A 26,504-nucleotide genomic window follows, 5' to 3' on the forward strand; every position below is an offset into this window, starting at 1 on the left:
ATGCGTCTGGGGCTAGACAACCTAGACTTAAATGGTATTTTGCAACAACAAAAAGAAAACAATAGCTCAGTGTTTGGTTTTGTTATTCTTAGTGTTATTGTTGGTGTGTGTGTGTTTGTAATAAATGGAGCAAATTAGTATTTTGAAGTAGGGAAAGGGAGGCCCACAGGTGTCTATCATGTTAGTCAAGTAAGCCTGCAAGTCAGATAACAAGCCATACAATCTTGGTTTATATATTCGTTTGTGTATAAGGTAATTATGAACAAGGTATTAAAACTGCCAATTACTTGAGTGACGAATAAAATTTTCCTTGCAGTAAAAGTATGGTCCAGCCAAAGCCAGCAATTTCCTGAGCTGCACAGCTCCTAAATTGCAGTGTGAAAGTGTTCCTTTCTAGATGGAGCATACACAGTGTGGTCTTTGTCAGCCTCAACGCCCAGCACAAAAATCCCTTACAGCCTCCAGGATAATAGCCCCTGTATCACAAAAATTTAAAGCGGCCCTAATGGAATGGAATCACATCCAAATGCAAGTTTCTTATTACCTTAGACTAACTGGCAAATTACCACCTGATAGGTACCAGTTTAAAACAAAAACAAACAAATAAGGAAAAAAGAAAACTTGCTTTATATCATGAAAGAAGGTCTTAAAAAGAAAAGCAACTACATTTTTAAAAATGTAAAGAAAATTCCTTATCACCCAGAACACTCAAAATAAATGTATTTCAGTGATTGGGTCCTAAACAGTCACTTGCAGAGGACAAAGATTCAATTCAGTCACAATGTTAGCTTTTCTCCAAATATGGATAAATGCCAAAACTCATCAACACATTCAGAAGAAACACAGCTGATTCATACTGGAGCAGGATGTGTGCAGTTCTTGATTAAAAACAAATTCCTTATCCGTCGCTGAAGTCACACGCCCATGGCCTCTTTCCATCGCCCCAAATACCAAGGCCTGGAGGGTGTTTAAACCCTGCACAAACCCACTACAGAGTGGCAATATTCGGTCTTCTGTTTGTTGATGGTACGGTACAGAGAGTTCCATGGTCAAAGTCACTGCTGAGGTGACTTATAATTAGTCCCTTCAAGACAAACAGACCTTTGGGGCATGGCTGGTGGGGAACATAAGACAGCTGCTTCCGAAGAAGCCACAGGAAAAACAGTAGCCCCAGGGTTCCCAGGTCCGAAAATAATGGCTTCATTTTGCTGCCAATGTCATCTTCTAGTCAACTTTGTCAAATGCCATAAAATGTAGAAGCAAGTATGGCTTACCATTTTTTTTTTCTGATGATGATATTTACACTAAGAATGCTGGAGGGAGACCCAACCGTGAAAAAGATCAAAGTGCCCTTGACTTCCCTCAAGCCTCAAGTCTAGTGGAGAAAACATCAGACAACCAGAGGTCAGCAGCAGGGTTGGCTCTGAGAAGGAAGGAAGGAAGGAAGGAAGGAAGGAAGGAAGGAAGGAAGGAAGGAAGGAAGGAAGGAAGGAGGAAGGAGGGAGGGAGGGAGGGAGGGAGGGAGGGAGGGAGGGAGGGAAGGAAGGAGGAAGGAATGAAGGGGGAAGGAAGGAGGAAGGAAGGAAGGAGGAAGGAAGGAAGGAAGGAAGGAAGGAAGGAAGGAAGAAGGGGATAGGAGTGGAAGTACCAGGGTCAGACTCCTCAAGGGTGCTGGGAAGAGCATGGAACGGTCAACAGAATTTGCCGAGGACGTCACTGCTGAGAGCCAGGGATGCAGTTAGCCTGGCGAGTGGGAGAGCAAGCCAGTGCTGCATGGAGAAGCAGCAGCAGGCGCCAACGGCTCAAATGAGAGCAGGAAGTGCATCTGGCTGGCTGGGACGCAGGGCTCACAGCTATAGACAGAAGAGGTGACCTCTAAGAGCGAGGTAGCTGGGGACCAAAGAGATGATTCACAGGTGAGAAGCGTTTGCTCGTCTTCCAGAGGATCTGAGTGGCTCACAGTCATCCTATAACAGGGGCGCGTGGATTCTACTGGCTATCCTGGCTTCGGAGGATACCTGCGCACATGTGACAAACATGTGCGTGTGCGCACACACACACGCATATTTAAAAAATAATAAATCTTAGAGAGCAAGGTATTTGAGATGACAGTAGGTAAAGTTGGACCCTGGGAACCATGTTAGGCAATGACTTTCCTATCAGGGATCACTGGTGGGGAGAGGCCAGAGGCTTCTCCGTGATGGGACGATACAGTGGATGTGTAAAGACTAGCTGACAGGCAGGCAAGAACAGGTACGGTCGGGCACCATGCATGAAGCTTCTAAATCAATGTAGATGCTGGTGCCATGGCAACGACCTGCTTACGCGTTATGTTTGGGGGTCATGTACCGTGTTTCTTCTGGCTTCCAGAGCACAGCCAAGGCTTTGTCCTCCCCTGCTCACAGGCTCGGGTCCCCTGCTCTACAGTTCTGGCCTTAGGACCAAGTTCAACTCTAGAGTAGTGTCCTTCACTCCGTTCCTTTCGTGTTTTGTGTCAGTAGCCCGTCAGAAAACGGTGGTTGAGTATGCTATCTGCGCGTGTTAGAGACGCGCCCCTCTGATGGGGCACTGGGAGCCCCTGCCCTGAAAGTGAACCTGGGGGAGGAGAACACAGCTGGTGAGGCTGTCGCTCCCACCTGACTTGGTGGAGACGGCTTCCACTTCCGACTCCCTCCGATCTCCGGAGTGTACGAGAGTCTCCAAGGCTCTCGCGCACTGTTAAGTGGATTTAAATGGTGATGATTTACTTCCAAGGTGAGAAAAGGGACTTTCAGAGTGGAACAGTCTGTGGGTGAGGAGCAGGAATAGCAGGTTTTTTCACGCTGGAATTCCTGAACCAATCAAGCGCTTGCTCCTTGATGACTAAGAAGCATCTGCTGATAGTTTCAACCGTGTCCTACCTATTGCGCCAGCTAGAAGGCAGCTCTGGGCCTTGCAGGCGTGACGTGTAAGGGCATGCAATTCTGGCTACTTAACAATGCTACAGGCAAGAGGCACTCCCCTTTCAGGAGGTGGGAAACTGTGTTTTAGACATTGTAGCTCCCTCTCTCTTAGGAATGTTTCACCGCACTTACACCCCTCTGGTTCTATTCTTCTGTGTCTCTAACAACAGCTGAATCTGTGGCCATTCCATGCCAACTCCACTATGCAAGCACATCTAATATATTAACTGGCACAGTCTGGCCTGGCCATAGGGAAATACTGATCTCCATGTAACCTTACAAGCAACCAGCTTAACACCATATATAAAGAAATCACAGGCTATTAGTGAGAATGTAACATGGTACAAACACAGGAAAGGGCATTTATTGCCAACATTTGTCACAAACACATGCACGCACACACACACCACATATACACACATGCACTGACTCATACGCGCGCGCGCACACACACACACACACACACACACACACACACACACACACACACACACAAAATCAAAACACAAGCTTCCCTGAGCCATCTTGAAAACTACTTTGGCTGAAACAATTAACTCCCCCTAATATCAAACTTCTTTTAAAAGAAAGATTTGGCAGACGAGAGGCCTCTCACATCCAGATAAAAATGAACAGCCTTTGCTCACCTCTGTGAACAAGATAATGAGGGAATTTCATTAAGGACGCACGTGTTTAGACTGGCCCACTAAGCGCCGAGCCATCGAGTAAGAGAGCCAGCCCTGGAAACTCCTGAACGGAGACCAGGGAGCCACACGAAGAGGAACTGTCAGTTCTCTCCAGTTAAAAGCCAGGTCAACACCAAGGATAATTATCTTTGGGACCACAAGCAGGATAAAGGTGGCTACAACACAGCATTTTAACAGCCGTCTGACAATGATCAGGGCTTTGTATGTCTGCCAGTTACAACACGTGTTAAAATGAAGAAAAGGACACGTGAGTCAAAAGCCCATTCATACCACAGACAACACAACCCTTCTTCTTTGACCCAGACAACACAACCCTTCTCCACTGACCCAGGATATTGGTCCTCTGTAAACAGAAGTTGACACCAAATTCTAAGAGAGGGCGGTAAGTCAGGAAGTTACTGAAAATTTATTTTAATGTGAAATTACTATGTACAATAAAGCTAATTCTGCTTTGACAATAAAATTTTTAAATTCTGGGGTTGGAGAAGAGACTCGGTAGGAAAAAGAAACAACAAAACAAAAAACAAATAAACAAAAACAAACAAATAAAAACACACTTGCTGCCAGATCTGACAACCTGACTTTGAACTAGCACTCACATGGTCTAGTCTCTCACCATCACATACATGCCGTGGGCAGTCATGGGAACAGCCATCCAAGATGCCTGGGGGACCCCCCCCACTCTCCATCCCCCACCCCCCACCCCTGCAATGCCCTCCATACCACCCAAACTCCAAAAACTTTCAGCTCGAGATGTCGTAGAAATGAACTTCCAATCTCCTGTATCAGATGCAGGGCAGTCACTGGGCTGAGTCTGGAATGAAAATGCCCAGGTCTCATCACTTCTTTATGTTATTGTTGGTGTGTGTGTCTGGTGTGTGTGTGTGTGTGTGTGTGTGTGTGTGTGTGTGTGTGTGTTTCACAATACTTCTTAGAAAAGAGTTTTAGCTAAGCCACCTTTATTTCCCCAGTCCTATGAGAAACCTCCACCTTTATAGGTTTAGAATTCCTGAACTATCCTGAGGATCACAGCATATGCATATGTATATACACATACAAGCACACACAGGAACACACACACACATGCACACACATACACTTACACATATGCTCACAGGCATGCACTCACATGCACACACACCCACATGCACACACAGGAACACACATGCATGCATAATACACTCACACACACAGGCTCACACACATGCACACACAAGAACACACACTCACAGGCACATACACACCAGTTTACACTTTCAGGGTTCTCTTCCACTCCTTAAGTTTATGATTTATCCATTGCCTTGCGAAATTTTTTATGACATTTTCATTTGGCCTGTGACCTTTTCTTTGTTCTTGTTGGTATTTACTTTGGGTATTTTCTTTTCTTTTCTTTTTTTTTTTTTTTTTTATTCCTTTCATTTTAAGGTGGCTAAGAGAGAACAGAGCAGAATGAATGTGCCCAGTTTAACATGCTTAACACAAGTCTTCTGCAGTAATTTAACCAATAACACACCATTTTCCTCAAAAGTAAGCAAAATATGTACAGTCAACTCACGTCTTCCATGTGAATAAACTATCTTATTGCCCTAAACATGGAACTCTCACTTAATAATAAAAACAAGAGCGTATGGCTGCTCAAAACCACAAGTAAATAACCAGGTATCATAGAAGGATTAACTGTGCTTATATACACCAGGCTAAATCAATTCTGTTTTATTTGGTTCACAGAGCAACAGGGTAGGGGGTTGGGGACGTGGCAGAGTATCTTGGCCTCACTGGTCCCTCTGAGCAGACAGAGTATGTGCTGGCTGTGATCCTACAGGCAGGTGCACTGGCACCCCTATTCTGTGTGCGCCCTGGCTTTGTGCTTGGGGATTCTCACCATCACAGAGGAGCTACTGAGCAGGACTTGTCAAGCCTCCAAGAAAGGAGCACAAGAAGTTAAGCCTAGTGATGGAAGGGGCTGTGAATGGCGGTCATGCCTGGAGTCCAACACAGAGAAGCTGAAGCAGCAGAGTTGAGAAAGAGAACACTAGGTCTACGGGGCAGGGCGAGACCCTATTCCACCAAAGAAGCAATAGCAAAATGGCAAGTGATGGCCAAAGACTATGCTTTAAAGCACGTAATGCCCAAACTGGAAATTTCCTCCCCACCACAGAGAGGTAAGCTGTAGCTGTTACAACCATAGAGCAGGTCTCTCTGGGAAAAGAACTCGCCAGAATGACCTTCTGCGTCAGATGTGCTTCATGGAGGCGTCCAAGGATCGCTCTTTGGAGGATTCCCCCTTCTTCCCCCACAGAGGAAAATACCTCTTCCAATCCCAAGTTATTACAAGTGTGCACAGGCATTTATACTGAATTTAAAAAACGGATCACAATGGTTATATCAAACTGTTCCTAATTCTTTGCAAATAATACTCTTTGATAATTACATGATGTGGTGGGTAAGAAAAAAGACAGACTCATTCAATGAACTATGTGCCCAACTCTGTATGCATCTTTTCATTGGAAGAATTTTGCCATCTTTTCTAGGCCAATGTCATGTGTGGGTTTACCAAATTCAGAAGAGCCTCTCTCTCTCTCTCTCTCTCTCTCTCTCTCTCTCTCTCTCTCTCTCTGTACATATATATACATATATATGCACACATGTTTGTTGATAAATATGTGTGTGTATTGCATGTTATATTTCTCCTGTATTTGCTATGAAAAATTTAAATTGCCCATACATAATAAAATTGACAAGTCACAAACAAATATCAGATTTATCATATGCTGTAAAGTACCTGGAATGTGACTATTCCCTTAAAATCTCCTTTTGTTTGTCTTCAAGCTTACTCTATAGACTGCTAGACTGCTCTACCTTCTGGCCGCAGCAATACAACAAGGGATCGAGACGGGCAGGCAGGTGGCAATAAGGGAGAGGAAGGAGGTGTTTGTGTTTATCCCTGCCCTCCCTTTCATGTTTTGAGTTTCGTCCTTAAGCAACTTCCATTCAAAGAAAGAAGAGGGCTGTTGCTTACAACACTGTTTTGTTGTCTTGGCCTTCAACAAACAAGAGTCCTGAACCACCGCTCTTAGGAAGCCATCGGAGAAACCTAAGTAAGGAAAGGACGAGGCAAAACCAACTAGACCAGAATAGAGGTGCATGTTGAATCTTGCCACCCCAGTCATGGAAAGCTACCTGGCTAAAACTTTGTTTTGTCTGTCTTGGCAGAACAAGCCTCACTTGGCATAGAGATGCTTCCTGGTAGATGCTGTCCCCACTGTTTCAAAGCGGTCCTTAAATGGCTAACCCCAAGTGGGGAGACCTGTCGAGGCGCTGACAGCACAGGAGTACTGTGGCAAGCATTCCAATAGGACAAGCTCGAGGGAATGGAGGTCAATTTTAGGGGCCTCTAGAGAGATCACTGGGGAAATACTGTCCAATAAGTCATTTCTGTCAAATCTATAACTCTTGGAGCTTTTGGGGGGGAGGGATCAAATTTAGTGAGCAAAAATAAACTGTAATGGATGGAGGAATGGAATAAATGTGATTAAGTAAGTAGGAACAAGCCATGCAGCAATGCCTGAGTATTCCCATCTACCAAACACCATCACGAAAGCCATGTCCGAACGGGGATAACAGTAGAAAGGGAATGTTTGGGGAGGTTCCATTTGGAAAACAGAATCTTTAAAATCACAAAAACAACTGGAAGAAATATGTTTACAGACCCACTTAAAACATGTAAAAAGTGGCTGGGTACAGTGGCATAGGCCTCTTTGTCCCAGTACTCAAGGGGCAGAAGCAGATAAATCTCTATGAGTTCTCACCTAGCCTGGTCTACATACCGAATTCCAGGCCAGCCAAGACCAAACAACCAAACAAACAACCCCCAAATAAAAACAAACAAAATCAACCAACTGATCAAACAAACAAAATCCCTTAAAGGTGGAGCCTAAGCTGAGGCATAGGTAGAGTGGGGAGCTGAGTGGTCATGCTACACAGCACATATAAAGACACCGGAGGCTGGGATAAGGCGGCTGTCCCTGGGCTGAAGGAATGACCCCAGCCGGAGACAGTTCACTCCGAAGAAAGGTAAAGGCACCGAAAGGTCTCAAAGGCCGTGCAACGATGACAGATACTTATTTCACATTCAGTCACTCTAAGCAGAGACCTGAGAAGCCGGTAGGTCTGTGTTCTGGTGACAAGACAGTTTAATGAGTAAGTGTGAGGGCAAGCTCACAGTGTGGCCCAGATACAGCTCTGTGAACACTAAATTCTTTTACCGACAAGCTGTATTTAATCATGGTAGAGTTCAATGGAAGAATACCACGCGAGGGATTAAGATGCCTGTGTGTTTATTCCGTGGAACTTCTCCTCCATGAACACAGCGGTATCTGCTTTACATACATGGGAGAGGGGCAGAGACCTCTAAAGCAAGACGCTGTGCACGGGGGAAGACACCAGTCCATTTTGCAGTTAAGTTGGTCAAATTCCATTGGCTCCTGTACAACCAGATGTGGGCAAGCAACTGTGTATGGTTTATAGCTTGCTGGCTCCCCCTTAGAAACCTGTGTTTTACTTTTGGCTAAAGTTAACCCTCAGCTTTCTTAATTAATATGACAAACTGGTGAGCCTCTTTTCAAATAGTGACTTATGGAGATTTTGGTTCAAACAACTGTTGGTGCTTTTACCTCCTAGTTATAAAATTATTCAGACGAGTTACTACTTAAAACTTTTGTAACACTTGTCTTCCGATATGCAACTTGATTTCTGAGCTACAAGCCTACTCAAATCACTAATAACTAAGTTTTAGAAGCTATGAATTAAGCTTGGTGAATTCTTCAGATAGACTCAGTATTCCACAACTAAGCAACTGTACCTTAAGTGAATTCCAAATTAATCCGGGAGTCTAACTTTTGGAATACATGAGAACTGTGTAACTAATATGGTTTGTGTTTTCTATATAAGTAACAGAATATATATTTCTCCAGATTTGTGACAGAATGACATCCCACAAAACACACCGCATGTGGAAATATAACTTAAAAATGCATTTAATAGCAGACTTTACGTACTGGTTATCCAACCTTCGGCTAAACCTATCTGAAACATGCTAAGCTCAGATGGCCAGTAGGTTAAGTCTGCCCAGCCTACATACTGAGTTGAAACAGTTAAGTTTTGGGGGCCATGTACTACAATCTCTTTTCTCTTCAGTCACTCTGCTCTACCCGAGGCATGGCCCTGAAGTCACTGCTGTGTCATTCCCAGAGATGAACAACCTCCTTCTGTGGTGCTAGCATCCTCCAGGGCTCCGAACACAGAACAACCATAGGCTCTGTGGGTGACAGGCATGCCACAACTGTTGACTCTCAAAGCCACACAGGACACTTGATTTTGAAAAGGAACAGTAAGCATGTTGACTATCTAAGAGGAGAGAGGCAGATTCTGCTGCTTAAAAAAATAAAAAAGTTAAGAGCTCCTCTGTAACTCCTTCCAAACCAGCCAATAGGGAAGAAACTCCATGAACTCATCCTCAAACATCTTCTCCCTCACTTCAATGTTCTGCCCAGGTAGCAACCGCTGCTCCTCAGAGCCTGGGATACCCACAAGCTCCTGAGCATCACCTCTTTGATGGTCTTTCCACTGTTAGAGATGTAGCACACCCCGAGCGAATCCGCTCTTTCTTTGTTCTCTATCACTTAGCAAGTGATTGACCTTGCTCAAAACTCACCTTAGAAACGCCCACTTCAGCTGCAAAACGTTGAGTTCTTTACTATGATGCTGTGTCCCCCGCCCACCCACCCCCCTTCCTGATGACTGAAGGAAAGTTGGGTTTTGCTGGTTTCACTCTACACATAAAGTGTCATCTCTCTCCCTCACCTGTTGCGGCCGAGATAATTTTTAAATGCCACCTATCTCCTGTGACCCTCATGCTCAAGAATGCACACTGGCCCACTGCCCTAGGCCGGTGCCCCCGAGCTAAGCCCACAGCAGAGTACAGCTGCTCCAGCTGTAGATGCCAGAGCTCCTCGGAGCCCTTTCAAGTACGGAATGCCATTTGATCCTTGGCCGGAACAGAGGAGGGAGATGGGCAGACATCCCTGACGGTCTGTACAGATAAACAAAGAAGAATTAATTAAGTCTGCCAAAGGTCAGACAGGCCATTACTGTGAAGCAGACACAAACCTGTGTCCCCGGACTCAAGCCTTAGTCTCTCCTCCACTCTGCCTCTCAGCCCTCACATTCTTGAGGAATGCCTTTCTCCACCAGTGGAACTGCCCTGGCTGCTGTGAGGACCGAGACCTCGGGAAGACGTGAGTCCTACCTTTGCTATGAGATGTGACAGATGCCCCTAGAGGCCACACACCCTACTGCTATAAGAGTTTCAAAACGGAAAGCCATCTGTACTGGATGGCTAATCTCATTAGTCAACTTGCCTGGGCTGAGGAGCACCTAGGAGGTTAATGAGGAGTTCCTCTGGCTTCATGTGGGAGGACATTTGCAGACGGGGTTAGCAACAGAGGAAAACTTGGGCATGGAAGATGGCAGCGCCATCCCATAGGCTGGGGCCCACATGGCATTAAAAGGGAAACAGACAAAACCCTCTATTGCAGAGGCCTCCTTTCTCCGCATCCTGGCCACCAAAATATGCCTGGCTTTGCACCACCAGGCCCTTCCTGGTGTGATGGACTCAAACAGCAAATTATGAATTAATTTCCTCCCTTGTCTCCCCAGGTGTTCTGCTCCGGGGACAAGAAAGGCTGGCTAGCAATCAACACCCTTGTAAGCACTCTATAGAAACTGAGTCCCTGTCCCCCACATCAAGGGTCAACTCCCTGCTACAGTGGTGACATTCTTTGTAGTGGCTCAAGGCCCCACACCAAGGTAAGAGTGTGGCTCACACACCTTTCTGTGCCTCCAACACACCTCAGGTACAACAGGACAAAAGATGGGACACAACCACCAAGTGTTATCCTCAGTAGGTTAGCAGGCCAGTAGTGGGGACCGCTAGCTGTCATCAGCACCTAAAACACAGCCGAAGACTTTGTGTAACATCTCCCTCCCTCCCTCACCCCAGAAATCCAATATGGCTAGTCTTCTTCTGAGTTAGATGGTTCAAGCTTGTGCTCTCTCTGTCTCTCCCCCCTCCTTCCTCCCTCCCTCTCTCCATCTCTCTCTCCCTCCCCTCCCTCCCGGCCCCCCTCTCCCTCCTTCTCTCCCTCCCTCTCTCTCTCCCTGCCCCTTTCTGTTTGTGTGTGCGCGCGCGTGCGTGCGTGTGCGTGCGGTGTTGTCCGTCTGCTGTTGCTTTTCGCTCGGAACCTGATAAAGTAGTTCACAAAGTGAAAGGCACGGTCGCCATGAAAACCCTGTGTCACTGACTACCACCCTGCATGACTTACAAAGAGTCCAGGGAGTCCCACTTGCAACTTACCCTGGGACAGGCTCTCCCGGCAGAGCCATCTAATGAACCCTGAGCTACTTACATTGCCTCTCTTATTCTTTTTAAGTTGGTCTTTTCCATTAGTGCTATTGCTGTTGGTATAATTTAATATTATTACTTTACCAAGTATGCATAGATGAACACTGTAAATATTTAGCCACAGGTTTAGGCTATGTGTGTGTGCAAGATCTGTCTGAATTAGGCAAAGTACACATGGCTTTCCATAAATACTGCCCAATTCCTACGTTAATTAAGCACCGACTATACACTATATACCTGCAATAGGATACTGAGCCACAGAACTCTCCAAACACAGAGAACAGCAGAAACACGGTTATCTGATAACTTGGTGACAGCTAGACATGCAAGGCAAGCTGGACAGGGCAGGCTTAGGAATGAGCCCCAGCCTCCGACATACACTGTGAGGCCCATGCTGGAGCCTCGCCTTCTCGGTGAATCTTTTTCTCACTGCGTCCCCTTTTATTTGTTTGTCTGTTTGCTTCTACGTTTTTACTTATTTATTGTGGTGGCGGCTGCACGAGTATACTGATAGACGTCCTAGGACGATTTGTGGGAGTGGGATCTCTCCTTCTGCCCACTTCTACCTTATGGGTTGTTGGGAAATGCATTCCAGTTCGCAGGCTCGGCAGCAGGCACCACAGGCCACTCTCCTTTGGCCACACCCATTCCTCAGACTGTCTTCCTTGCTTTCTTTTTCTCTCCAAGATCTACCCTGTTCTGTGGACAGCTCTTATCCGCTTTTCACCTTCCCCCTTCCATGGGAAGGTGAAACATTCCTGCTCCGATACGGAGTTCTCTCTGTATTGTTCACTGCTGACCTCTGACCTTAGCACTGTAACCTGACACATAGTAGGGCTCTGTCAATATTGGCCTCTCCTGAGCACATCAAAGGACAGCAGCCAGGGCTCACTAGACGCACCTTTATGAGGGGCCAAAGCCACCTTTTCCTTTGAAGTTGGCTTACCGATCCATCTCCCTCTCCTTCCTGCTAGGATGAAGCTCCACCATAGGAGGCATTTTGTGGGCTCTTTGCTAGCAACAGATCTTGGCGTATGACACATATTCACTGCGTTCTAGGTCAATGAATCATCTCCGTCCCATCGATCTTTGCTTGTGTGTGTACCAGATGCCTTTCTCCTGCCTTCTCTCCACAAATCTTCACAATGACTCCGGGAGACAGATACTGCTATCGTTCTCATTTTAAAGACGAGAGAACACACAGAGAAAAGCCCGCTGTGGTGGGACCGGTAATGAATCTCAGGCCCCTTGATCCGCCCATTGCTTCTCCTCCTCGGTGAGGCAGAAGGTCCCTTGCACTCTCCTGCTGGGCCTGCACACCCATCCTTGAGCTTGGCCTTTCACGCCCTTCCTGTCGGCATGACCACTCCACAGATCAGGGCAGTCACCACGCTTCCGTTCCGCTGGAGGGTAGTTCTCTGACACCTGCAAGCTGCTCTCCGAACTACAGCGGGACTGGGGCTTTCAGACATAACATTTGATCCTCATACTGTTACAAATCTAACGGCTTTTCCGCTGAAGCCCGTGCTTTGAAGTTAACCAGTATTAGAAGCACAATGCTGGGGGATGGCTCAATCGGTAAAGTGTTGGGCAGGAGGATCCTGAGGCTCGCTGATCAGCCAGGCTAGCTAAGTTAGTGAAGGCCAGGCTCACTGACAGACCCCCACCTCAAATGATGATGAGGAGGAAGTAGAGGCTGAGGAAGATACCCGACATTGCCCTCTGGCCTCCACATGGGCATGCATGCACACCTGCAAACTTGTAAAAAAAAAAAAAAGCTGACAATGCCATCTTGATGGTGGCATCGTCTGGCACTTCAGACCTCACTGATATTTCAGAAATGTTTACGTCAGAGCTGATCAGAACCCAGAGGACAGTTGTGTCCCAACAGCCACTCTTGTCCTCTAATTGGGACACTCTAAGGATGGGGTCTGAGAATGTTCATTTAGGTCCATAGGCACCGATGATAGCCACCGATTTAACTCTTTCATCTCTAGGACACTTGGCAAATGTCTACAGGTCAGGAGTACTATGTAAACCATCAACAAACAAGACCAAGACTTGACCGACCCTGTTTAACCACTAATGTTTCACAAATGAACCTCGACAATTCATGTACAGGTTTCAAAAGTGCTTGGAACCTGGATAAGTCACACCACACCACATGAAGTGTGTGGTTAACAGTTTTATTGCGAGATGTACTCATCCCTACGGTTATTCCATTTCTGAAGAGCAAAACAACAAACAAACAAACAAACAAACCCTATTCTGCCAAAGCTACCCAATGATTTGAGAAAGGAAATAAAATCATTAATAACAGACACACACACACATCTGTGCCCCAACACATCTGTGAGCTCCGAGCCTTCTATTCATTTAAAAAGATCATATTGTAAAAGATTTGTGATCATATCAGAGATAAGCTTTGTCAGAGGACATCCAGTGACTCTCCAGACAGCATCCCAACTGCCTCATCTCTACCCCAGGGTGCAGAACTGTCTTTGGACATGGGATGCCATCTGACCCAGCATTAACTCCTGTCACTTACAATTATCGACAGAGACAAATATTTTACCAGGTAGTCATGTCTGAAGCCAGCTACTCCAACTGGGAGGGTCTTGTGGCACAGAGAAACAACAGCATGAAGCTGGGGTATTAAAGCTTTATCCTTAAGTTGTATGTTATACACAGAAGATATTTATCATATATCATAAATATTTTGTATAAAGATTGTAAGATGCATATATATATTATATATGTATATATATATATATATATGTATATATATGACTCCAACTAACTTTCCCTTTCCCAGAAAAATATTTTCTTCCAAAAACATGTAGAAAAACAAGGCAAAATAATAACAACAACAACAAACAACCCATGATAACAAAGGTCAAATGGTTTTAGGACCTACTTCAAAAAATGCAATTTAAATATAGTACTAAGGCAAGTATACATGTCATGAAGTTTAAGACTCTAGTTTGTTTTGATTTGTTTTGTTTTTTGTTTTTTTTTGCCATTTCAGAAATGTATTTAAAAGTACTGATATTTAGCTGAGATTACTCCCAAGGGCTTCTCTATGAAGAAAAACAAATATTCCATCTACACAATATGATACAGAAGATATAAATGTTTTAGAAATAACAACTATATATTGCAATATACGTAAGAGCCCTCCGTAGAAAATAAAATATTTGCAGTGAGAAACCACCAGACGGGTAAGGTTTTTCGAGACCTTTCTCTGGCACAAAAACTTGGCTTGAGCAGAACCACCCCCAACAGGGGCTTCCTAAGGCAAGTGACAACTGGGCCTCTCATTACCTGAACAAAGTATCGACTGCCCAGATGCACCAATGAAGGGAGAAGGAATTAGGATTGTTGAGGCTAATTTGGCACACAGCCTCCCTGATGCTAAGCACACACAGAAACAGCATACAGAAGACTGGGAACTTTCCCTCCCACATCCCTCTAGACTGTCACACCACCCTACTTGGAGCAAAAGACCCTCAGCCACCACTGTCAGGCTCTTAACCATGCTAACAGAATCTGCCAAAACACAGGACAAAGGTAACAGGATAAAGAGGAGCTTTAAAAGGTCAGACAAGAATAATTCCCGAGGCCGTAAGGTACCTTTCACTCAGATGCCAATAATACATGAAGAAAATGGGTATTAATGCTAATACAATTTTTTTTAAATCAGTGTTTATTTGACAAATACCAAATGTCTTTTCTTTCATTCCTCTCTGGTTCTGATCTTTGGAAAAACCCCACCAGTATCAAATGCCACTTAGTTCTTATTCAAACAGGAGACGGCAGACACAGCGGCTGCAGGGTGACTTGGCTGACCTGGGCCTTCAGTAAAAACAAACCGCTATAAATCACCAGATGTAAGCAATTGGAGAGTGATCACTTTAATTAAATGACCAGCTCTCCTGAAATTTACTATATAACTTCAACCCTTCCAACACCTTTACTAGAAAAAAAAGGAATAATGGTGGGGGTTTTTGTTGCTGTTGTTGTTGTTTTTAATCAAGCTATTTAGAGAACATGTTTCAACTTTAGAGGTAGGTAAACTTTTAATTACTCAAGGTCAAGACAGGAAATTGCTTAATTTTGGAAATTAAACATGGACCATACTACTTTTTAAATGCTGCAAAGACAAAAACTGATCTCAATAAATGAAAATAAACATGCTAGCTGCGCTTAGAGTGAAGAAAATTGGACACAATTTTTAATGGCATCTGAAAACTTTGCAAACCAACGTCCCGACTTCACTTACTGTTGACATTTTCAATTGGGGTTTCTAATCCTGACTCACGCACCGGGAGCCATACTTAAAAGATGACGTGAGATGACCCATACAAGAGTGGGTGCTGCTCTTGGGAGGACCCAAGTTCAGTTCCCAGTATCCACAACCAACAGCTCACAGCTGACCCAGGAGATCCAGCACTCTCTTTTGGACACCACCGGTACTTGCATTCACATGTACACAAATCCACATATATACATAACTAAAAATGAAGATGACGCCTCAATAGCATAGTGCCAACTCCCATTATCCTCACACAGGAAGTCTGAGCATTATCTACAAACATCTCATAATGCAGCATCCATCCACAGCTGCCATGGTAACGGTGACAGCCACGGAGCAGAGCAACGCCAGAATTTAAATTCGAGTCTACAGAACATAACCAAAGCTCAAAGCAGCCTCTTTTGAATCCTGGAAGTCAGGTTAGCAAAGACAGTAGAGTGTAGAGTGTGTTGTAAGGATTTCTGATTGGGGGTGGGTAGGTAATAACTTAATGGGTTGCCTACCAACCAAAAAGCTCTGGGCTCCACCCCCAGTACCGAAGTAAATAAACAAGCAAATAGATAAATATTTGAGATTTAGAAGGGAAAACAAGTTACTCTAAAGAGGCCTTCTTTATTGTGCCCTGGAAAGGGTATGTAAAGTCTGCTTGTAAGAGGTACACGCTAATCCAGACACAGCAGTGCTTCTCAACCTTCCTAATGCTACCACCCTTTAATACAGTTAATTCCTCATGCTGTGGTGACCCGCAACCACGAAATTACTTCATTGCTAGTTCTTGACTGTAATTTTGCGATTGTTGTGAATTGTAAACATCTGATAGGTAGGATATCTAATATGCAACACTCAGAGGGGTTGTGACCCACCGATACAGGTAATACCCGCTGTTCCTACAGACATACAGGGGAAGGATGCTGACTCTGACTTACAAGGAGAGCTGTCTAATATTTGCTGAGACTGGTCCCAGGTCTGGAATGGCCTCCAACTCATTGTTATTCAGCTTCCTAAGAATGCCAAGAGAGAGAGAGAGAGAGAGAGAGAGAGAGAGAGAGAGAAACTAATTAGGTCATCTCAAACCCAAAGAAGTGAAACATTGTGCACTACTTAATCGCCCAACAAGTTAAAAGTTCGAAGAAACCTTACAATCCAAAGGTTCATCCCAATAAACGGTCCAAGGAGGATCATTTCATGCAACCCTAAGACAGGAAGTAACGGGCACTCACACTTCTTGGAGGCTTTGGAGGTGACTCAGAGAACCTGTCTGGATAGACGATAATCTGTTGTGACTCAGGTCCCTGTAAGAAAACAAAAGTGATATGTGATATTACACGTGGTATCTTAAAAGTTACTAACATCACTTAATGACCTACTAGGCAGAACGGGGTTTTGGATTTTCTCTTTCTCTTAACACCAGTGACAAGAAGAGAAATAATCAGACCGCTCTGTCCACAGATTAATGGGCAACCCAATGCTAAACTCCAAACGACAAACTCTGAGGACAAATTTAGTTTAAGAGGCTGGCAGATCCAAATATTTGAAGCCCACAAGCATTTTAAGAGCTGGTTTTTGGCACATGCTGAACAGACCTTTTATGAACTGTAGTTGGCTTCACGCTCTCATCTGTCTCCTAACCCCCAACTTGATACAATGACATCATAGACTATGAGAAGCGGCTAATTAGTCACGTTACTGAAACAAAGACTCTGAAGAAACATTTTTATTATCACAAACTCAAGTACCAATGACCTTTACTATAGCCAGTGGGAACAGAGGTTGATCTCCATGGGTAGGCCTTTGTTCCTCTGTGTTAAGGGACCAAATTACTAGTGTAGGGGACACTCCTGTGAGTGCAAGTGTGCATGCCCCTGGACATGCTCAAAAGGATATACCACAGCCTGAATCCTGTCCCTTAAGAACTCCTTGAATTTCAGCATCCAGTAATGTAGCACACTATTTAAACCACACCAACCACCTAATACTGCTGGGCAAGTGACACAAGTATTTTAGTCACTAAGAGAAATGTGCGTCTTACTAACTCCAAGGCTCAGTCAAACTTAGTAACAATTCCCACTGCCTCAAAGCTCTACATGTAACAAACTCCTAGCTACACAGCACTCTGAGTTAGGGAGTTCACCCAGCACCAAGATTACCCAGCACCAAAATTTGGGAAAAGGTACAAAATCCAACAAATGTTTCAAGATCCCATTTACATGCCTCCAAAGTAGCAAACTGAAGACGAAATGGGAAACCCCTGGAAACAATGTGGCTGGAAACTCCCCCACCCCTTGGAAAAGCTGATCCTAAATTCATTCCTCCACGTTTAAAATGAAGACTTTTAATTAACCAAAGTTTTGGATGACTGAACTTAGCTGCTGACAAGCATGAACCATGATACTACATCAGAATGTCCTCCCATGAACAACAGAAAAATAGAAATCACACACCCAGAGAAACAGGGTCACTGCTTGCTTCCTGGACAATTGGAATTTAAGGGTCCTGTCATTCTCTACGCTGTTTGAGGGTAAGCCCCGGTTTCTGTGTTTCACCTTTAGACAAAATAAAAAGGGACTATCAAAGATTGTACTCAAGCTCTGTGTGCCTAGAGACCTACCAGACAGTAACAGACATGAGTAGATTTGTTCTGGTGGAGTTATAACATGAAGTGGGGGAGGGGCGGAATCTGGCTCCGTTTTAAACTATAAAAATCCTGCAATTACAACCGCTGCTGTGCATGCTCACCACACTGGCTGGAGCCAGACACTTTCCCCTCACAGTCCAGCCCAAGTCCATCTGGAGTTCATCAAGGAAGCCGTGAGCCCAACAACTCACGTTTGCAGTCAAACAAAACCTGAGTGCCTTTAGCACCCCAGACAGTCCCAGATTGCCCATATGGTTTAAAACACAACCAAGGAGAGAGAGAGTCCTCCACCTGGGACGTTAGCCTCACTCCACAAGACAGTCCTTTGGACCTACTTAACTCAAGAATGCCTGCCAAGCCGAGCCTGCCCCCAACCCACCATTGTGTCCTGTGTTTGAAAGCATGAGGAGGAGGGCAATCTGGTATTTACATTTCATACAGTTGGTTTTCTCTTAAATTAAAAGGAAAGAAAAGCTCACTACAAGGGTTATTCCACAGGGAGCCCTGGGAGAAATGAGATTTGAGTGTTCAAAGTTTTCCCCTACCACCCCCACCCCCCAAATCCCAACAAAAGAAGCAGCCCAGTGCACATTGCGGGGACACTGGTTTCGTGTCTTCCAGCAGGAGCTGGCAGCCATACATTTCTCAGTTATTGCAAATGCTTCCAGACTAAGCTCTGTGTACTATTAAAGCTGCATTATATGTGGGAGAAGCAAAGAAAAGAAAAATCCTTATGTGACTTTTACTGCTAAAGCCATGGAACTTTTAATTCACCTAAATTTAGATTTAAAAGTAATATACATTTCAGAAGTAATTACTTTCTTTTTAGAGGACGCCACATTTTCCTACATCTTCCCTACATTAACTTTATGGATGGAGCCCTGAGAGACTCTAGGCATAAAACGCCAGTGTTTCCTTGACAGAAACCCAGGACAGAAACTATGGAGTGGAAGAGCAGAGTCATTGTTATGTGAAGTTACATGAAAGGACCTCTTCCGGGGAAACTTATTTTTACAAGATTTGCTGTGATGAGGCCAATACATGGGTGCCGAGGAGGCAGCTATTTACCTAGAAAGCAATGGGCAAAGGCTGAGTCTCTCTTCATTTTATCAAGTGAATGAGCATATGGGAAAATTATTAATTTTACAACATTTGGTTCTAGCTATAGTTTCCTTTTTGGAAATCTGTCTTCCAGCTCAAATCTGAAAATGCAAGGACAGCCTAGCTGGAGTTTCTGAACCCCACAGGGGCCTGCCAAGCTGCTAACTCAGCAGAAAATATGGAAAGCCGAAAAACAAAAAGCCAGGCTGTAGCTGTTTTAAAACGCTGATCCAAAGCGACTCATAAATCAGGCTGCTACGCTCGAGTTCTGGTCTGGAAAATATAGAAGAATGGCTGGGGAAACCATAAGGACTATGACTCCCTCCCTACCCCCAGTTGCAGTCAGTTCCAGAAGATTCGTAAGTAACAGGCCAACACCAAAGAAGTCACGCCAGCACAAACTACCTTTTGGACTTTCACCTCAGCACTGTTAAGAGCTCAAACATTTCCACGTGATGAGGTACATCATCTGAAATTCCAGCTAGAATCTAATAACACTTGAGGTTCTAGTTGGCAATCAAGCAATTTCCCTCCTCTGGCTAAATATCGTATTTTAACAAGCCCTCCTCTTTGGGTTCGGGGCTCTGAAAGCACAAAGATTTTTTTCGAGCGAGGCTCCAAGCAGTTACTTTTTTAATAGCCACTTTCATTAAAGAACCAGGTTCGTTCTAAAAGCAGAAGCGAGTACAGTGTTATTATTGTTTAGCTCCAGCTATTCAGCTTTACACACAAGACTCTCCTATGGCAATAAATGACAACTGGATAAAGTGGTGAAACACACACACACACACACACACACACACACACACACACACGCACGCGCGCACACACATGCATCACAGACATTCAAACCTTGCAAATTCAACAAAGGAAACAAAAGGCACACAGCATACTTTCCTGAACTTTCTCATAAACTATTCCAAAAACAAACTTTTGCTCTTTTAATTACCCGAGGAAAGGAGAGCTGTGTTGAATAAGGCACATTTTCTACTCACTCCCAGGACCTGGAAGCCATCTACTTAAAAGCTTTTGTAATTATGTAAGATTTAACTAGCAGCAACTAACACCTCCTATTGCAATACACCAAATAACAGGGAGAAGAACTCAATTGCATGTTGATGTTGCTTTTTGGTCTTTGAGGTGAAGAACAGACCTCTAGGGCTCTGAGCACAAACAAAAGAAACACTGACAATAAAGAACTTAAGACCACATGGTTTGGTGACACCTACAAAGATGGTCAGAAGTCACACAAGTACAAGAATGAAAAGGCTGTCCCATGAGAGATCACAGCAAGGTGCCTGACAACAAGCTAAGTGCTTATTTATACAAGTGGAGTGTATTTTCACATACATTTCAGGAATGTGGACTTCTATTGAGACAATTTACTACTGGCGGAAATGTAATTAAAGACTGTGCTAACCAAATAAACTGTAATTTGTTTTTAGTGTGCCACCAAATTATCTGCAAAACAAAATCCTAATTAGGTCAGCTCTCTTAGAGAACGTTTGAATAGGTTTTGAACCCCCCCCCCTTTTGGATTCAAGGCAACTTCCAATCCAGGCCCACACGGCTTTCAGAAATGCATCTAAACTCCCAAAACATAATACTGTGTACTGATAGTCTTCAATGGGCCACCTGTCATTGAGAAACTACTGGGTAAAGTTAGACTTGGTAAGCATTTCTAAAGGTACTGCAGGGAAGCCTGGTTTAGTGTTCTCTCTCGTCCCTCTGTTATCCATAGGTGTTTGCCTGCAGGTATTTACATGTTCAATTCCATATGTTGTTAATGGAGCCATTCCGCTTCCATGAACGCGGCAGTGCGACCCCCACCCCACCCCCCATCCCCCAAGAGGCAATTGAATGGAATTAGCCACAACTAATTGAAAGTCTTCCTGCTTTAGGCTCAAGCCTTTATCTCCCCCTTTCACGAGTAATAAAAGTTGCTACATCAGACATTCCTTAATCAGCCATTAAATATCAATCCAATTCTCGTTAATTCTATTTCCTTATTAAACTGCTTTTTAAAACGGGTGTATTGTTTGATGGTCAACAGTTTATAACTGATGAAAGGACTTTAGGTTGGCCCATTGGCTCAAAAACACCATTTTTTAAGCAGCCTGACCAGAGTTTCTGCCACTATTGTCAAGACTCTATGACTGAGAACTGAGCATTTCCGCTAGGCCTACATTTAAGAAAGTGCAATTTGATTTTTTTTTAATACAGCTTTTATTTTATTTTACTGATTATGGTTTAAACACCCCCCTCCAATTTTAAGAAAATTAGGAGTTGGGAGAGAATAAACGTGTTGACTTTTTATAAGAACTCGCATTCCCAAGTAAATTATATTTTCTTCCGTGTTCTTCCACACAGTTGGCAGTGACTTCAGGCCTTTCAGATCTCTCAGTTTAAAATTCGCCAAACATCTCTCGGCTCTGGCCCTGAAACCCTCGCAGAACGGCTGCAGAAGGAGGTGTCGCTTCTGAAAACCTACTTCCTCCTTTTGCTTATCCACAGATCATACTTCACACCCAACTTCTCACAGGAACCAAAGCGCATTACAAAGTGGCCCGGGAGGGGGCCTGATGGTCTGCTAATGTGAAATTACGCACAGGACAGAGAAGAAAAATCTGGGCACAAGGGAGGTTGGGGGGGGGGCATTCTACGTGAAAGTCTCACATGCAGTAACTGGGGACAGGCAGGGGGATTCTAAACTACTGAGAAGCAAAGGTTGGGCCAGTTCCCCAAAGAATAAACTCAAGAAAACATGCCAAATCGGGGGTCTCGCAGACTGGCTCCTGCGGTCGCGGGCGTCCGGTGCCCTGGCCCGGGAGTGGCAAGCCAAGCGCCCACCTGCGCGGACGCAGGGGACTGAGTTCCCCACGGGGCTCTCCTCGCGGCCTGGGCGCACGCAGTGCACACCGCGCCCTGAGCCCAGGCCTTGGCGGACTCCGCTCTTCCCGCACCTCTCGGCGGGGCCGTCCCCTCCACCCCACTGGAACGATCGGATACTCACAGCCGGGCGACCCAGGCGGGGAGAGGATCAGGAAGGCGAGCCAGCCGCCGGCGGCTGCAGTCCAGCAGGTCCCCGAGGCAGTGGCAGGCGGCTGGGCACGGATGGCGCGCGGCCGCGTCCGAGGGCTGTCCCGGCGCCCCGTGGCCTCCGCGCCCGGCCGGGCCCGCGCGCCCCAGCCCGGCGCACAGCAGCAGCCCCAGCGCCGCCGCGGCCGCTCGGAGCCTGGGAGCACCCATCGCCGCGCTCCCCGCCGCCTCCGGTCGTCCCGGAGCTCCGCAGCCTCGTGCCAACCGGCCCCCCTCACTCCCTCCCCCGACTCCCACCGACTCCCACACCGGGCTGGATGCGCCGATCGCCGCTGCGTGCTCCTCGCTTCTCAGAGTCGACGCCGAAGGCCTCGCATGCCCGCGCGCAGCGGGAGAGCCAGCGGCGGAGAACGGCCAAGCGCGGTGCGAGCAGTCCCAGCCGAGTCCGAGAGCTCGGTCGCCCTCAGAGAAACTTTTCCGCCCGAGGCGGGCGGCGGGGCGCGAAGTCCCGGCGCGGCGAGCCGAGAGGCGGGGCGCGGAGGCGGCCGCTCGCCCATTGGCTCGCCTGGGCACCCGCGGGCCACGTGACAATAACAAGGCTCCAGCCCCCGGGCCGGCGCCCAGGAGAAAGTGGAGCTGAGATTGTAGGAAATTCCGAGTTACTTTTTCCAGCGTGTGCAGCCAGAAGTCTCCGCTATGTCCTGGGAACCATAGATCCGATGGAATGGAAGGACAGAAGCGAGCCAGGAGGGCTGAAGCCGCTGGGGCTCAGGCGTGGAGTTAACTTGGGGGGAAACTTTAGTGAGTACCGGGGAAGTAGTTTTGGTGCAAGGGAGCTTTCCAATTCCAAGAGAGAACTGTGTCGATTAGTTTAATATCCGAGGATGAAACAGCAGCTTTGATGGGGGGGGGAGCAGTTTTAATATTGATACCAGCCGGGTCTTTACGACAACAAATAGGATACATACATACACACACACACACACACACACACACACAGAGCCTGGTAGCCCAGCCCTGAAAGACAGAGGCAGGCCGATCTGTGAGTTCAAAGTGAGTCAGGACAACCCAGTGAGACCCTGTCTCAAATGTATGTATATATGTATACACAGGCAGACAAGACACAATGTGATTTTTTTGAATCCGGTAATTTGGTTTACAGTGGATGGAGCTAGGTGGAAATAATCTTTTAATAAACCCGAGTTGACAATTAGATTCCCACCAATAGCCCAATAGCTAAGTGCAGTAATATACATACATACATACATACATACATACATATATATATATAAATGAAAAGGCTATCAGAATTAAATGTACTTGCCCCGTCTGTGGGGTTTATTGAGGGAGGGAATCAAGCTATAAGACTTGCCAGTGAAGTCTGTCAGGACACTCCTGCAGGTAACCTGGCCAGCCAGGTGTTGAAAGTGATGGCGACCTCAGAGAAAACTAACTCCTCCTCAGGGAAAGGCAGTAGGCCCCAAAGAGATGCCAAACACCGTGTGGGGTGGCATGAACTAATCTCAAGGCTTCATTTTTATAGGCCGTGTGCTGCGTGGTGTCTGCCCACGCATGCCTGTGACTGGCCACGGCTTAACAAGCTACCTGATGTGCGATGACTAGCTGGTGGAATTGAGACTTTAACCCCATGCCCCTTGCTTTCCACTGTAGCAAATCACCTGTATGAGCATTGCCATTGGAAATGGAGGACTCTGAAGTTGACACACCCTAGTTTAGGTAAGATCTTTCCATCTGCCTGTACAACAATAGACAAGAAATAGTTAAAATTACTACAGGGCCTCCGTTTAGAATTGTGTTCACTACAGCCAGGCTATGGAGTCTTCCAGGCTAGTGTTGCTTGAATAACTTTCATAAGTTTGCTACCCTGGAGTTTCTAAAACCAGGAGAGATCTCAGTACACACACGCTCATGCTGTGATGCTCTTATGGCTTGTGAGTGCCTTGGCTTGCTCCTGAGACGTCAGGGACAGTCAGAAGTCTGTCATCATTTTGGTAATGTAGGACTCACTTTTCCTGTGTATGCTTAGTTTCACCTTTTTCATTAATTAAATTTATACTTCTCTGCTTATATTTACATCTCACCCTGGTTTCCAGTCAAAAACACTTGACACACACACACACACACACACAGAGAGAGAGAGAGAGAGAGAGAGAGAGAGAGAGAGACTTTTAGCAACCACCCACAGGCCACCTCACATCGGGTATTCAAATGTGACATGTCCAGAATTGTGTTTCAGCATCCCTGAACATCACTCATTTTCCTTCTGTGTCCACTGTTTCAAACAAGGGAGCTTCACTCCATCCAGGTGATCACCCTGGGCCCTAAAGAGCCACCCCTTCATCCTCAGCCCAGCCTCTAGCATCCTTTATCCTTAGCGCTGCCTCCACAACCAACCAGCATGTTCTGTTGAAGCCAGCCGGGAAAGCGCCTCGTCTGCCTCCTCAGACAACATGCAAACCCAGACACCACTGGCTGCTGCTCAGATCGGGCCCACACCCCCCTCTTTTCTGGCACTCTGCTTCTTTTCTCACAACCCAGAGAGAGCTCGGATCAGGGCCCACACCTACGATCACACTGCCCTATTCCTTTCTTGGGCCCCGTTGTCTTGGAAGTACAGTTTGAAATTCTGAGGGTGACCTATACAGTTTCTCTAAGTGTTTGGCCTCTGAGGACCTCTTCAGTTGATGGTCATCCCCCCCCCCCCCAGCCTACAAACTCTCCCGATTCACTGCACAGCTGTGTGTTTTGCTCTGTGATCTCACACTTCCTCCCTGTCCAGATCAGTCTGTGCCTCCTCGGACTGGTCCGTTTGCACATGTGCTTAGGAACCCTCCTAACCAGGCTTCCATAAGCTCTGCCTGACCATCCCCACCCTGTCCCCAACCCTGATTTCTCACTGCCCTCTCTGGGTAGAGTTTCGTAATCAGCTAGTTGGGAATACAATCAAAGCTTTTTAAAATCAGGCTTCCTTCAATCAGCTCCTTGGATAAGTCCCTGTCGCTAGCAGCGGCCCTCTCTATAGTGCCCACTGACGGTGGCCTGGGCCTCTTCTGAAGGCCGCCAGCACCTCCCTATTACATTTGCCTGTGTGGCCCTGACAGTTAGCAGCTAGCTGATCCTCAGTAGGGTCCAGACTGGTTTGTATTTGTAATTAAGTTAAGCTTTGAGATAGCCACATAAATATGAGCACAACAAGAAGAAACACACTCGTTTTTATGATAATGAATTGGGAGCGTGGGAAACACCCTTTAAGGGTAACCACTTAAGGCAATGTCATCACATAAAACAATTGTCAAGATGGGATGGAGGCTCTCAGTTCATTTTTTTTGCTCTTGTAACAGAACACCTGATGCTGGGAAACTTGTAGCAAGTAAGGTTGATAAGTCCAAGACCGGGTCCACATCTAGTGAGGACCTTCCTGATGTACCATCCCAAGGCAGAAGGCATACAAGAGAGGAAGAGAGGATAAGGGAAAGGCAGTATATTTCCTTTTATGGGGAGCCTGCTGTGGCCAGGGTGGCATTATCCAGTCATGAAGCCAGAGCCTCCAAGACGTTGTCAAGGTCAACCACATTGCACTGGGGTTACATCTACAGGACACGAACATGGATGGACACATTCTACCAATGGGTAGGGAGGGAGACTCTGCAACTCTAGAAAAAGTCATCACACACATTTCTTCGTAGATTCTGTTGTGGTTTAGAGCAGTCACTGGGAACCCAGCGGCAGCAGCGGCTGGGAAGGATGTTTTATGGCTATGGTTTATGCTGGCACTGAACATCACGTGATGAAGGAGGGTAGAAGATACAGCATGGGAAGAACCTGGAGTGTTGTCCATCTCAGTACATTCTTTAATCATACAGTTGTGGAAAGAGTACCTGTCCTATGCAGACATGTAAAGCAAGGCAATTCTTTCCACAAACTCCCCAATAGGCCTCCATCAAACAAAGGCCAGAGAGAGGTTCTCACGGGGTAAGCATCTATCTAGGGTGCCAATGGGGGCCAGAATATGATTGGAGGGTCCCCTACAGCTCTGCATGGATCCCTTTGTATTCTGTAGGAAACAACACTGAAAGTGAAGTCTTCAAGAAATAGGTAAAGAAAGGCAACATGGGTTTTTTTTGTTTGTTTGTTTGTTTGTTTTTTTTTTTGACATGTTTGCCAATGTCCATGCTTGGAACATTTAGCCCTAACATGAAAGGTTGAGAGGGAACCCCGAAGAGCAATCGTGTCAGAGAAGCTTGGCTTTGCTTTTCTGGGGAAGGCGAGGGCAGAGCTGCCCTCC

General features: G+C 45.9%; 1 protein-coding gene across 1 annotated transcript in view; it reads right to left on the reverse strand.

The window, feature by feature from the left end:
• Nucleotides 1-22,482, reverse strand: part of Lrig3 (leucine rich repeats and immunoglobulin like domains 3) — a 46,265-nt gene extending 23,783 nt beyond the window's left edge. The window contains exons 1-3 of the mRNA XM_051176153.1: nt 22,173-22,482; nt 16,644-16,715; nt 16,350-16,424 (exon numbers count right to left, since the gene is read on the reverse strand). Of these exons, the coding sequence (XP_051032110.1) occupies nt 16,350-16,424; nt 16,644-16,715; nt 22,173-22,408 (383 nt within the window). The 5' untranslated portion in view covers nt 22,409-22,482. The remainder of the gene's footprint in view (nt 1-16,349; nt 16,425-16,643; nt 16,716-22,172) is intronic.
• Between the last annotated feature and the right edge of the window lie 4,022 nt (nt 22,483-26,504).

The sequence above is a fragment of the Phodopus roborovskii genome, unplaced genomic scaffold (assembly GCF_943737965.1).
Source record: "Phodopus roborovskii unplaced genomic scaffold, PHOROB, whole genome shotgun sequence".
Classification (NCBI taxonomy): Eukaryota; Metazoa; Chordata; class Mammalia; order Rodentia; family Cricetidae; genus Phodopus; species Phodopus roborovskii.